Consider the following 15124-nt stretch of genomic DNA (forward strand, 5'->3'; position numbering starts at 1 on the left):
TATAATAGAGGGACATCCGTATAAAACAAAGGTTCTCGTGCTTTTTTTCAGCAGGCTATCTGTTTAGAATCTTTAATGAGTAAATGTGACCCGTCCTCTTGCCGCGAAAACAAATAGCCCCAAGCCAGCACAGTCAGGTTGCTTCCAGAGACCCATCAATAGCTCCTTCTGTGGCCAGCAGCCTTATCTTATTGCCTCACAGGATCTTCTTGGAGAAGGCAATGGCAACCCACTCCAGTATTCTTGCCTGGAGAATCGCAGGGACAGAGGAGCCTGGTGGGCTGCCGTCTATGGGGTCACACAGAGTCGGACACGACTGAAGCGACTCAGCAGCAGCAGCCGCACAGGATCTTCTCTCCTGAGAGCTGTTTTGTAGTCAGTCTGCAGGGGCTGATCCAGTTTCACCCTGAATCTTTTTCCTGAGCTCTCAGATGTGCTCCCCGCCTTGGGCAGTTCCTGTAACTGTGATGAGAGTACTGACAGGTGGAGCTGAAAGCTTGTCCAGTGACCCTCTGCTTACAATAAACTACTAGCCACCTGTCCTTTTAAAAATGTGAGACTTAATTGAATCATATGACTGTTTTCCAGTGATTCATATGTTGTTTTCCTCAATTGATTTTTCTTGGAAAAATGATTAAAGAAATGTGGCCAAGTGGGTATCAGTGGCTAGGTGAGACATAGTGCAGAAAGCAGGATTTATTCCCAGACTATCAGACAGTGGTGTTGTTGGTCACTTCCTTTCTATCATATGGACCATTTTTAACCAAATAGAGAGAAGTTGATTATTAATTTGACTTTAAGAGACTGCTGAAGCCAGCCGATTGTATCTTTTGACTTATTAAAAATAACTGGTCAAAGAGAACTTTTTGATGTATCTATTCAAAAGGTGTAAAAATATTCTTAAAAACACTTGATACTGGGTTTTAGATTTTCTGGTCTTAGACACATTGGAGGAAGCCTGCAGACAGTATAAATAGGGATTGAGTTTGACTTTATTGGTGTGGTGTTATAGTTTAAGTAGGTGAATTAGCAGAAGCTGTCCTAGATGACTTATGAATTTTGCAGCATCTTTCCAACTAAGAGGAGCATCCTTCAGCGTGCTCACTGCAGAGATGTGTTGTGCACTGCTTTCCTGGTGGGTTTATGTTTAGTTGCATGACTGATAGAACAGTTCAAACTAAGGGTTTCCCTTAATTCATGCTGAGGGTATATACCCATGTCTGCTCTAGACATACAGCTTTACAATTCAGCTTCACGGAGATTGTTGTGAATCCTGTTAAAATAACTTTTTTTTACATTTAGATGGGTATCATTCTAATACAGTGCTTCACTTTCTATACTGCAAATTGAATTTCTTAAATTGTCCTTTCCACATGTTCTTAGCATGAAACATTATGACCACTTCATCATTAGCCCCTGTCATTTTAAGAACATATCCATTCCACCCTCCCTTTGTCTCTGGGAGGGTTGTTGTTCCATCTGCTCGAGTGTTCTGCCCTGTAAATGAGAAGCATTTGAATGATGAGGCTGCTGCTCCAATATCAGTTTGTTCTGTTTGAGATTTGATGTTTTTTTTGACTTAGGGCTTTTGCCATGCTTAAAAAAACCCCTCAGTTCTTAGGTTTTGCTGCCACCAAGTGTGTGACTATAGCATAATAAGGTAAGACAGATGGCAGAGTTAAAGTGTAACTCTATTATCACAATGAAAGAACCTGAATAGTCAAGTAGACTTTTACAAGGCAAATTTTACAGGTAGTATAACACTGACTAATATATGCTGCCACGTTTCTCTGAATCTAAGATGTCATCAATTTTTAAGAAGACTCATCACTTTTAGAAACAATTGAAAATGACAAAAATTAATGTCCTAGAATGAATGAAATACAGGAGAAAAAGACCTAGGATAGTGTATCTGGCACACAGATTTTTAACATATTACTCCTCCTTTCAGAATATTGTCATCTACTCAGATCAGTTTAATTTAAATGTTATTTTTTTCCTCTTCCTTTAGGATAAGAATGTTAGAGGTAGAAGGGCCTTAAATAGCCTCAGTTTGAACTTCACTTTACAGGTGAGGAAGCTGAGGCGCAGTCAGACTTGCTGATGCCGTGATTTAGTGACCAACGGTCTTTGCTTCTCCAAGCCCAGTGACATGGAGCTCACCTGGGAGCTTGTGAGACAGGCAGAATCTCAGGGCCCCTTAGAGCTGCTGAGTCCACATTTCCATCTTAACAAGATCTGTGAATGACATGTACATACATTAAACTTGGGAAGTACTGGCTTCGTACTCCCTGGCTAAAGGCCTTTGAGTTTGCACAGATCTCTCTCTTGCCAGCTCCACACATTTTCTACCATCCCTCACCATCAGCCTTTAGTGCACCCTGCACACGCTAGGACACCTCTGCCCATCAGTATGCTGTGCTCTGCTGTGTTTAGTCTCCCAGTCGCGTCTGACACTTTGCGACACTATGGACCTCCAGGCTCCTCTGTCCATGGGGATTCTCCAGGCAAGAATACTGGAGTGGGTTGCCATGCCCTCCTCCAGGGGATCTTCCAGACCTAGGGATTGATCCCAGGTCTCCCTCATTGAAGGCAGATTCTTTACCAAGCTGAGCTAACAGGGAAGCCCTACCCATCAGCATGTTCCCTTACAAAAGCTGCTTGGGCAGGCGTTGCCTTTCTCACTTCTTTCTCTCCTGGGTCCTCCCAACCGTCACCAGGGTCTTCCATTGGTGAGCCCCACTGCCACAGCTGCTGATGCCCCTGGAGAAACAGGGCAGAGCAGAACACACTCATGGTGCCACCATAATCTGCAAGCCTCCTGGCACAGCCCCTTTCCACTCCCTGTCATCCTGGTGCTACAGAGGTAAGGCCATAGTCAAAGGCGCCCCCCACGGCACCAGGGCCCTTTCAGCTTTCAGAAGTCACACCCCTCCTCTCTGAGCTCAGCTCCTCCCTGAACTCCAGACTCCTCTTCCATTCACCCCACTATGACTCAGCTACTAAGGATTTCAAACCTGTTGCATTCAAACAGAACATTTCAAACCTCTCCCGCTCTGCCCCTGCCACCCCATTTCTTTCTCACTCTTCCCCATCCCAGAAAATGAAAGCAGTCTTTTCATATCATGCCATCATATTCCTAGTTGCTCAAGCCCCAAAGCTGAAGGTGTTGATTTCTCTGTTTCCATTGCCACCTCTGTACTCCAAACCTCTGTCGTTCTTGCTTGGATCTTCACCCACTGCCCTGTCCCTCAGCAATCAGAATGATATTTTTTTTAAACTTGGGGAAATGGAGTCATATCATTCCCTGGCCCAAAATCTGTGAGTGGCTTCCTGTTCTGTTTAGAATAAAACCCTCAAGTCCCTATAGTACTGGCCAACCGTCTGCCTCCCCTCAGGCCCCCATACCCACCCCTAGTTCATTGTTCCCACCTCTTTGCTGCTTGTTAAACAAGTCAGGATCTTTCTGACCTGGATCTTAGAGTCACTCAGTCGTGTCTGACTCTTTACGACCCCATGGACTATAGCCTGCTGGGCTCCTCCATCCATGGGATTTTCCAGGCAAGAGTACTGGAGTGGGTTGTCATTTCCTTCTCCAGGGGATCTTCCCAACCCAAGGATGGAACCTGGGTCTCCCGCACTGCAGGCAGACTCTTTACTGTCTGAGCCACCAGGGAAGCCCCCAAACAAGTCAAGAGTTTTCTGACCTGGATTTTAATGCTCACTTAAAAAAAAAAAAAATTTTTTTTTTTTTTAAATTGGAGGATAATTGCTTTACAGTATTGTGATGGTTTCTTCCATACCTCAACATGAATCCGCCGTGGGTTTACATATGTCCCCTCTATCCTGATCCTCCTTCCTGTCTCCCACCCTATCCCACCTCTCTAGGTTGTCACAGAGCACTGGGTTGAGCTCACTGCATCACCCAGCAAATTCCCACTGGCTATCTGTTTTACATATGGTAATGTACATGTTTCCATGCTACTCTCTCAGTTCGTCCCAGCCTCTCCTTCCCCCCACTGTGTCCACAAGTCCATTCTCTGCGTTTGTGTCTCCACTGCTGCCCTGCAGTGGAGGTTCATCAGTACCATCTTTCTAGATTCCATACACATGCCTTCGTATACAATATTTGTCTTTCTCTTTCTGACTTACTTCACTCTGTACAATAGGCTGTAGGCTCATCCACCTCATTCAGATTGACTCAAATGAGTTCTTTTTTATAGCTGAGTAATATTCCATTGTATATATGTACCACAAGGTTTGTTCTGTCTGGAGCACTCCCCTTGCATCTGTGCTCAGCTGGGGCTCCTTCCTCCTTCAGGTGTCAGTTCAAACAGCCCCAGTGCCTCGACGCCCCTCCCCAGCAGTTCTCCCCAGGGAGGGCCCCGCCACCCTCTGATCCCCCATCACTTCACTCTGTCTTTGCAGTAGTGTGCATACTGTGAAATCGTCTTGTGTGTATTTCTCATTCTTGGCTTATCTCCCCTGCTACAGTGTGAGCTCCATATGGACCTTGTCTATCTTGTTCATTGCTGTCTTCAGTGCCTGGCCTCTGAAAGCTTTCAGCAGATATTTACTGAACATCAGGTAGAAAGCCTGGGTCTCCTGAGTTTCTGAAATAGAAGCTCAGGGGTCAGCCTCATCAGTGTACTGGGGAAAAGCTCAGGCTCTGGAACTGAGCACATGTGGACTTAAATTCTGGTTGGCCACCAGCTAGCTGTGTGACTTTGAGGAAGTTTCTTGGCCTTTCTGTGCCTTGGTTGGTCCATCTGTAAAATCAATAGTGTCCATCTCACAAGGTTGCTGCAGGAGTTAAACAAGATGATGCATTAAACAAGAGAAGATATAAAACCCCAAGCACAATGCCTGGCAGAGAGTAAGTCCCCATATGTGTTTGCTATTTTCATCATCATGAGTCTTTTTCTATAAAAAGTGAGTTTCTTTTGATTATCTATCCTCATTGTATCAGTCAAGGCCCAGTCAGGTAAACCAACACTGAATTGCTTCTCCACCCTAATGGTCTGTTTGCCAAACACAGGGAGACACCCCCTATGACACCTGCCCTTAAATATTGTGGCTGGTGAATTGTCCATTCAGCTCCATGTCCTCAGTTTTGGACCAGAATACCTGATTTTCGTAAAATGTAAGTGTGTCCTCCATAGTTTGAGTATCCTATATGCTAAGCAGTGTTTAACAGCCACAACAGTTATGCCCTTGCTCTCACAGACCTTGTCCTCTAGTTGAGGGAATAGATAAGCAAATGAAGAGTCAAACTGTGGCAGAAGATTCTCAGAGAACAACCCATGGGCCCTACCCGGATTCTCGAGCAGCTAGCTAGTGTCTGGAGAAGGCAATGGCACCCCACTCCAGTAGTCTTGCCTGGAAAATCCCATGGGCGGAGGAGCCTGGTAGGCTGCAGACCATGGGGTCGCTAAGAGTCGGAAACAACTGAGGGACTTCACTTTCACTTTTCACTTTCATGCATTGGAGAAGGAAATGGCCACCTACTCCAGTGTTCTTGCCTGGAGAATCCCAGGGATGGCAGAACCTGGTGGGCTGCCGTCTCTGGGGTCGCACAGAGTCGGACACAACTGAAACGACTTAGCAGCAGCAGCTAGTGTCTGGCATTGCAGGAGGCCCTGACTTTCCTATTTTCGAGGTGGGGCCAAGGTACAGCAACAGCCTGGATGAGAATCGGCCAAGCTGGTTCACACCAGTTCTGGCATCAGGGCTGGATGACCTTGAAAGGCATTGACCATGAACGGTGTTCATTGTCTCCAGGCCTCCTCAGTTTCCTGCCAAGGTGTTAGGCTACAAAACAATGAGACGAATTTTTATGTGAAGGTCTTGGAATCATTCTTATATAGTTTACAGCTCCTAATTCGTTTTTATTTGAAGACAATCTAGGTTCCTTTCCTCTATCTTAATATTTTTCTTTGGAAAAAATATTGGACTAAACAGAAAGCTTGCCAGCTAGCACAAAGATGTCCTCGTATACCTTTCGTCTAACCTTCCCAAATGCTAAACAAAGGTACTTAACCAAAAAAGTTAATTTTACCACATTTTCTTTATCATTCTTCCTACATATAAAAATTTCTCCTGAAACATGAGCATAAGGGACAGACATGATGTCTCTGCCTCTAAATACTTGAATAAAGAAAGAAAAGTTAAAGTGTTAATTGCTCAGTTGGGTCCTACTCTTTGCGACCCCATGGACTGTAGCCCACTAGGCTCCCTCTGTCCATGGATTTTCCAGCCAAGAATACTGGTGTGAGTAGCCATTTCCTTCTCCAGGAGATCTTTCTCACCCAGGGATCAAAACTGGGTCTTCTGTATTTCAGGCAGACTCTACTGTCTGAAGCACCAGGGAAGCCCAAAATACTTGTGCGCCTCTCCCCAAACTGTACAGTGTTCAAAAACACAAGTTAACATGGATACAACAGTATAATCTACAAAGCCTATTCACATTTCATCGGTTGCCCTAATATTCTCTATCGCAGAAGCCACACCCAACTTTCTGGTCCAGCATCACATACTGTACTTAGGTGTATCTTCCAGTTCAGTTCAGTTCAGTTCAGTTCAGTTCAGTCGCTCAGTCGTGTCCGACTCTTTAGTCTCCTATAATCTAGAGAAAAATGAAGTTTTTTGCTTTTTTTTGTTATGATCTTAACATTTTTAGGGAGTAGAATGTCCCTCCCTTGAGTTTTCCTGTTTGTGACTGTATTGAGGTTATGTATCTGGTGTGGAAATGCCACACAGATGGTACATTATTTCAGGAGGAATATGATGTCTCTTTATGTCATTCCTGATGATGTTAACTTTGATCATGTGGCTAGGGTGGGGCCTGCCAGGCTCTCCACTGTAAAGTTACTGGTCTTCCTGTTGTGATTAATGAACACGTGAGATGCTTTGGAACGTGGTGAGCCTCCTGCTCCTCATCACACTTTGGCCTTCGGGTTGTAGCATCTGATTCTTACCTGACAGTCACTGTGGTTCTTTCATGGCCCTAGACTGCATTCACCTAGACCTCGAGGCACTCTCCAAGGACCCTCAGGACTGGAAGAATTCGTCATTCTTCAGACTGGAATTTTATCGGTAAATACATTTTTAAAAATTAATTAATTTTTTCAAATTCATTTTTTAATTGAAGGATAATTGCTTCACAGAATTTTATTGTTTTCTGTCAAACTTTAGCATGAATCATCCATAGGTATACATATGTCCTCTCCCTCTTGAACCTCCCTCCCATCTCCCTCCCCATCCCACCCCTCTGGGTTGATACAGAGCCCCTGTTTGAGTTCCCTGAGACATACAGCAACTAGAGAAAGCCCGTGCAGCAATGAAGACTCAGCACTGCGCGGGCTTTCTCTAGTTGCGATGCGTGGGGGTTACTCTCTAGTTGTGGCTCGAGGGCTTCTCCTTGCAGTGAAAAGCAGGGGCTCTAGGGCGCACGGGCTTCAGTTGTTGCAGCATGGGGGCTCAGTAGCTGTGGCTCGCAGGCTCTAGAGCACAGGCTCAGTGGTTGTGGTGCACAGGCTTAGTTGCTCTGCGACATGTGGGATCTTCCTAGATCCCAGATCGAACCCATGTCTCCTGATTTGGCAGGTGGATTCTTTACCACCGAGCCACCAGGGAAGCCCAGTAAATGCATTTTTAAGTCTCATTACCCAGAAGACATAGATGGGGAAGGGAGAGTAGGGTAGGAAGACTGTGACAATGTATATCTTGTAATATGTTTTTATTCAGCCTCTTGCAAGTTGACATCTCCTTTCAACTCAAAGGCATTGACCTGCAGACGATTCATTCCCGAGAGCTTCCAGACTGTTACGTCTTTCAGAACATGGCAAGTATCTATTTCACTAAGCCATTTTTTATCCTTTTTCTTGACCCCTATTGTAGGTGCAGAGTGTACAGTGCACCTGCCTATAAATGTATTAGACAAAAGTGTGCTTGAAACAGTTTGAATGCCATGCTATAGCATCATTGGTCCAGAGGCAGTGACTTGGAAAAATGAGGCAAACCTGTTCCAACTTTTTAAAACTAGATTTCTGGGTTGAAAAGAGGAGTTTTCAAAGTGGACTTTGACTTCCTACTCTCCTAACACTTTTTTTTTTTTTTTTAAGTTTATGACCAGTGCTTTGAGTGTCTATAATGTTTTTCCTTTTTTCAAAGGAAGGTCTTTGCAAATGTTGTAGCAAATGTTTTCAAACCTCAAGGCAGAAACTTCCCCCTTGACCTGAAGTCCAGTCTGCAAAGCATCAGTTGCTGCAGCTTTTACTTTTGGACGGGCGGCCATGTGCCATGGAATCCTTCCTTCCTATCTTCTTTCTTCCCTCCCTTCCTCCCTTCCTCCCTCCCTCTCTCCCTCTTCCTTCTCTCATGGTTAGTGATGGGCAAAACTGAATGCTAAACTGGCTGTTATGTGTTGTTGCTGTTTTAGCAGTTCAGAAGTGTGCTTCATTTAACAACAATTGCTAGGTGCTCTATGAGTCCCTACAAGGCAGCAGGCAGGTTGTCATGCTCTAGAGGTACCATGGCCCTCAGGAAGCTTATACCCTAGTGGGAAAGATAGATAGAAAAACAGGTCAACAAAGAAATAAAAGTAATTATAAATTATGGTGTGTAAGTAGGGAAGAATGTCTGGATCAGAAAGGAGCATAATTTATCTCCTGGGGTGACCTGCATGTTGCAAAACTCATTATGAAATCCAAGGCGAAGAGCTTGGAGAGCTGAACATGTAGGTTCAGCTATGATTGAACTCATGATCAAATCTATGATTGAACCCACAAGTGAGCATCTTTGAGCACAAACCACATGCGTGCCACATATTCTCAGTGTAATCCAAGAATATCTCTATGACCAACCAGAGGTTAGGGAATTAAGCTATACAAACCTCACTTCTATACCTATGAGCTAGGACTAAACTTCACTAGTCCTGGCATTCAAAGCCTCATTCCCTCCAGGAAGGCCCTGAACATGCTTCTCTTAAGTCCTAACATACTGTGTATATGTCACTTATACACTTTGAATGCTTGATATATAATGTGGAAGACTGAGGGCATTTGGAAATCTTAAATTCAACCCGTAACTTGGAGCAGTCTTTGCCACATCTGAAAGCATTGTATGCAAGACTCCTGAAAACATTATATGTAGTGCTTGAAGCAAATAGAAAAATAATCTCTAGCATAGTAAAAGCCTAGAATCTCATACCCAAAGAACTAAATTGAAGCAAATGCTTATAAATTCCACTCAGGGTAATAAGTGACATCTTTGTGTTCTCGTGTCAGAAATTGGTGGTGAATTCTCATTTTCGTTCCTCAGACCATTTGGCTGTTTTGCATTAGGGTTTCTCTGAATCTGAATGTAGATTTAGTAGAATTTCATGTATACACCCCTTGAACCAGCATCTTTTTGGCACCAGGGACCAGTTTCGTGGAAAATAATTTTTTCACAGACTGGGGGAGGCAGCACTCGGGAAGGATGGTCTTGGGGTGATTCAAGTGCATTACCGGAGAAGGCAATGGTACCCCACTCCAGTACTCTTCCTGGAAAATCCCATGGACGGAGGAGCCTGGAAGCCTGCAGTCCATGGGGTCGCTTAGGGTCGGACACGACTGAGCGACTTCACTTTCAGTTTTCACTTTCATGCATTGGAGAAGGAAGTGGCAACCCACTCCAGTGTTCTTGCCTGGAGAATCCCAGGGATGGGGGAGCCTAGTTGGCTGCCATCTATGGGGTTGCACAGAGTCGGACACGACTGAAGCGACTTAGCAGCAGCAGCAGTAGCAAGTGCATTACATTTATTGTGCACTTTATTTCTATTATTATTACATCAACTCCACCTCAGATCATCAAATATTAGATTCTGGAGGATGGGGACCCCTGCTTTGGACCACAGTCTTTCATTAATAATAGGAAGTTGTGAAGGAATCATGTGATGAGGACATTTTCATTGGTCTGATTCTTTTTGGATCAGCACACCGTTTGGATGCCACTGATATTTTAAGCAGAACTGATCTAACGCGTCATACTTTCTGCTGGGTTGTAACCTCTTCATCTGTTTGTGTCTCTAGATAATCTTTGACAATAAAGCTCACAGTGGCAAAATCAAAATCTATTTTAACATTGATGCCAAAATCGAGGAATGTAAAGACTTGAAAATCTCTGGATCTAGTAAGTATGTTACATGCTTGCCCATTGTGGATTGTGAATGATCTTTAACACTTCATTTGGGGATTTCGGGTGTATCAAGGGTTTACTTAGATAATAATAAGAAGAAAGAGCTCCAGAAAACCACACTTTGAATGTTTGCTTCTGTCAAGCATATTCCGAAGCTTTGCATTTTTGTTCAGTTCAGCAAATGTGGATTATAGACCTCGTAGGAGAGGCTGTGTTGCCCAGTATTTAGGAGCAGTTTCTAGAGCCTGACTGCCTGGGCTTGGGTTTTGCTTCTATTTCCTGTGCCTGTAATCTTGGACAAATTCCTTCGGCTCTCCACGTCTCAGTGGCTTTCTCTGAAAAGTGAAAGTAACACTAGTGCTTACTTTCCCGGATGCTGAGTAGTAGATGAGTAAGTATGTGAAGTGAGCACTGAGAGCCAGAGCAGGCAGACAGGCATTGCTAGCGCTCCCGGGAAAGAAAGGAAGCACCTTCGTGAGGGACACTGACATGCTTAGAGACTCTCTAGTTGTCCTGGATCAGAGTAAGTGGCGGAGGCGCAAGATATGGTGGTCAAAACAGCAAAGGTTCATTTTGACGGGCAGAGCAGGACGTACAGGAGAGCAACACTTCTGGGAAAAGGTCTGATTTGCCCTGAGCCTGTGACAATGGAGCAGGACCGAGGCCTTCAGAGCCCAGAGAGCAGCCTGTACAAACCTGGGTCGGTTACTCAGTCATTACTCATAAAACACTTCTTGATCCACAGGCTAAAGTGGGCTCCTGAGACCCCTTTCTCGCTGAGGGGTTTGGATGATATTAACGATGGGTGGTCAGTGTTTTTTCATTTACAAGTTTTGTTTAACTGAACCTGCCTTTGACCAAATCTTAGAACAAAAAAAATGTAAAATACTTGTGATTCCTGACTATTTTGAATTAGTTTTATTTATTTAACTTTTATTTGCATTTATTTTTTGCTGCATTTATTCCCGGGCCATTAGTTTTTGTTTCTTCAGTTTCTTCTGAGATATCTTTTTCTTCTGCGCAACCTCCTCTTCTGGTTTAGGAACAGCCTGTTCTTTTTCAGTAAGGATCATCTCAGTATGGCAGGGAGAGCTCATGTAGGGGTTGATCCGACTGTGAGCTCTGTAAGTCCTGCGCCGCATCTTGGGGGCTTTGTTCACTTGGATGTGCTCAATGACCAGGGGATCTACATCTAAGCCCTTACGTTCAGCATTACTCTCTGCATTTTTGAGCATGTGTAGTAAAAATTCAGCACTCTTTTTGGGCCACCGACCCTGCGTCCAGCCGCACTGTTTGGCCTGTGCACACCTACCAACTCCACCATTGTAGCGATGGAATGGCACACATTGCTTCTTCAAAGTGACATCCTTCAGGTACTTGGTGCCTTTCCGGATATGCATACCCTTTATGGCCTGGGCAGTTTCACGAGTGTTCTTAAAGTGAACACGAAGATTTGAACCTCTAGATTTGCATGATTTTGTGGGATTTTCTGGGTCGAGTGAACACCGCACCATTTTTAGGGGTCACCTCAGGCCGCTTACCAGAAAAGCTATTTTGTATTAGTTTTAAATTAGACTAATTTTGTGGCTTTTCAGCTATATAATACATGTGTGTGCGTGTGTGTGTGTGAGCGCGCGCGCGTGCGCTCAGTCATGTCTAACTCTTTGCAATCCCATGGACTGTAGCTCACCATTCCTCTGTCCATGGAATTTTTCCAGGCGAGGATACTGGAGTGAGTTACCATTTCCTCCTCCGGGGGATCTTCCCCACCGAGGGATCGAACCCACTCTCTTGTGTCTCCTGCATTGGCAGGTGGGTTCTTTACCATTAATGCCACCTGGGCTGATGATTCTGAAGTTTTGGCTTTGTAGTTCCATTTGCTGGCTCAACCGCTGATCAGAATACACACTTTTAGTTTCTGTTAAAAAGTGGTTACTACGCCTCAGCATTCTCCGTACGGAAGAAAGGCACAGATCAGATGTGAATTTTCCAAGTGTAGGCTGCAACTATTTTATGTGAACAAAGCTAACCCTTGTCGTATAGGAAACGTGGTTTGGAATAGTCGTTTGACCAAATAAGTGAGTTAAACAGGTTTGCCAGACCCGGGTTTCCTTCCTCCTCGCCGGCACCGTGACCACACTGGGAAGTTTTCCCTAAGCCTTTACTCAGAAGAGAGGAGCTCTAGCTCCCTCTTGTGGCCAGTGGGGAGAAACACAATCTCACAGCTAGGAATATTTACATATTCTTCTTCCAAAGCTACACCCTATAAAACCAGATTCCATGACCAGGAGAGAGCAAATTTAAAATAATGTGACAAGTCTTAGAAAGCTGAAGTTTGGAAAACAGCTTAGAAAATGGATTTATTTTCCTTCTGTGTAGGAAGCTGTCTGGTGGATTGATTGCCCTGGTTTTTGGGGAGGGGGACAAAGGCAAGGGTGACATCTTGGGGGGGTCCTTGTGCTATTTGCAAAACATTCTGAGATTCATTCACATCCATACACTTCCCTTGACACTTCTCTAGCTTTGTCGTTAACTGTTATCTCAAGGTAAAATAAAAGAGGATATTAAAAAAAAAAAAGAGGATGGCCATTTTCACATACAAACTCAAGGTTGCCTTTTATGACTTCTAATACCCATCCCCACTACATCACTAACCTTCATGTTAACTTGATTTTGTAAATGAAGCCATTTGAGCCTGGGAGCTGGAAGGGATGTGTACTGACAGACAGGACTCCCCGTCGATAGGTGATGTAAATGAGTGTCCCAGGGAAAGGGGTTCAGTGTGTGAAGCGTTGGTCAGGGTCACACAGGTGGGAGTGGTAGTGTGTGGGGGACTTCTCAGGGCCCTGGAAGGACTGGGTGGTGGGGTCGGATTTCCCTAACCAGGTTGCCAGAGCAACTCTCTGGACTAGAGTTTTGCAAACCCAGTTTGGGGAACTGTTCTTGTGGGAATAACATAGTAGAATAAGAAAGCAGTTATGATGTTTGGGCTTCCCTGGTAGCTCAAATGGTAAAGAATCTAACTGCAATGCAGGAGACCTGGATTTTTGGTGGATTTTAAAATGTTTGTGCTGTGCTTAGCTGGTTGCTCAGTCATGTCTGACTCTTTGTGACCCCATGGACCGGATCTATGGGACCCCATAGATCCTCTGGAGAAGGAAATAGAAACTCACTCCAGTATTCTTGCCTGGAGAATTCCATGGACAGAAGAGCCTGGTGGGCTACAGTCCATGCGGTTGCAAAGAGCTGGACATGACTAAGCTACTAACATACACATGATGTTTATAAAATACTTTTTGTAACATGTCAAAGTAATCTCAATAAATCAAATTTTAAGAATACAATACTTGTCTCTGTTATGAGGGATGATTTATCTTCTTAGTTCCAGGCCTCAGTTTCCTTAACTGTAAATAAGGCCCCATTCAAGCAGTCTTAGAGATTTTATTCTTCTTATAGGTCAGAAAAGAAGGTACTAGGTGCTGTGCTTGCATTTTTTAAAGATTTCAGCCCTGTCTTTCCAAGAACTGCTCCTTTTCTCTCTGCCTTATTCATGGATCAAAAAAACAAAAACAAAAACAAAAAAAACGATAGTCTTGGATTTTGGTCAGGTTGTGTTCTTACCTACCTATTAGATAGGATCTTGAGATAACTTGTGAAGTGGAAAATGCTAACGAGGGAGGTAAGTGCTCCATGTGAGGCACTAACAAGCACTTGATAGGGATCGTTTGCCTGATTTCCTAACAGTGCATGAAACTGGTACAGCTATGCTCCCATGTGGTACCCAAGGCACCCGAAGCTGAGCAAGGCTGGACCACTCGCTCAGTGCTATTTACTAGCTGGCCACACACGTCACCCACTGGATGAGCTGCTCTCAGACACGTGCCGAGATTGCTCACGGCATTATTATCTCTAAATCTGTGGACACACTCCCGTCTTCCTCTTCAGTGCCTTCTCTGCAGAGGTGTCTCTGTGGAGCACCCTGACTTCAGATGTTCCTGAAGGTTGCCTGTCCCCAGCCCTGCTTCCTGCTTCCCTGGGCTTTCTCCATGTGGTTCCTGAGTGTGTCTCCTCTCCTAATTCCCAGACGTTGCGACCCTGCTGCCCGCATCCCTCATCCTTCCTAGTCTGCATTCCTGTCTGTCATCTCTGATCGGCTGAAACCCCCGGTTTCAGTCGCCACCAAGTCGTCCTCTCTTGTCATGAATGTCCAGACTGAGCCAGTGGACCCAAGACAGAAAAGAGGTCATTCTTGATCAGTCCTTCCTTACTCCCTAAGTCCCACTGAATCTCTCTTTTTCATCTCTTGCTACTTTCTGCCTTATCCTTCTGTGTCTTCTCTGCCTCTGACGTTGCTCAAACCTTCACAAATTCCAACTTAGATTATCGTAGTCTTCTTAGGTTCTGCTGGGGTCACTGTACTTATCTGTAAGCATGCTGAAGCATTATGCTAAGCACAGGCTTTGTAGTGTTGAACAAAATATATCCAGTCCCTGCTTCCCAGAACCAATCATGTAGTGGGGAAGATGAGCATCGAATGGTATGGTAACTGCTCTGTTTGTTATTACGTGTATGGGGCAGTTCTAGGTGCTTTCATATATGAACTTACTCAATCCTCATGAAAGCCATATAAAATAGGTGTTTTTTTTTCATTGTACCCATTGTTTTGGATGAGGAAACTGAGGCAACTTCCCCAAGACTCCACAACTTCCAAGTGCAGAGTCGAGGTTCAGAGCCGGGTCTCAGGCTCCAGAGATTGTCCTTTTTCATTTTATACTGTCTCTGTGTGCCTTGCTGTGCTGTCTTTGAATATGCAACAAGTTCAGTGACCATCAAGCAAAGGGGAGTAAATGAAGCTATAGGTATATATACCTGTGGACAGGGCTATGATAGGATTCGGAGGGAAGGGTTAATAGGGATGAGAATTTAGGGGATTCTGTTCTGAGGA

The 15124-nt window shown here is 44.5% G+C and overlaps 1 protein-coding gene across 3 annotated transcripts in view; it reads left to right on the forward strand.

Annotated features, from left to right (window-relative positions):
- MCOLN2 (mucolipin TRP cation channel 2) overlaps window positions 1-15124 on the forward strand; it is a 63553-nt gene that overhangs the window by 28476 nt on the left and 19953 nt on the right. For all 3 annotated transcript variants that reach the window (XM_068961475.1, XM_068961492.1, XM_068961483.1), the window contains 3 exons: window positions 7011-7095; window positions 7747-7843; window positions 10074-10173. In XM_068961475.1, coding sequence (XP_068817576.1) covers window positions 7011-7095; window positions 7747-7843; window positions 10074-10173 — 282 coding nt within the window. The remainder of the gene's footprint in view (window positions 1-7010; window positions 7096-7746; window positions 7844-10073; window positions 10174-15124) is intronic.

This window comes from Capricornis sumatraensis, chromosome 2, assembly GCF_032405125.1.
Source record: "Capricornis sumatraensis isolate serow.1 chromosome 2, serow.2, whole genome shotgun sequence".
Lineage (NCBI taxonomy): Eukaryota > Metazoa > Chordata > Mammalia > Artiodactyla > Bovidae > Capricornis > Capricornis sumatraensis.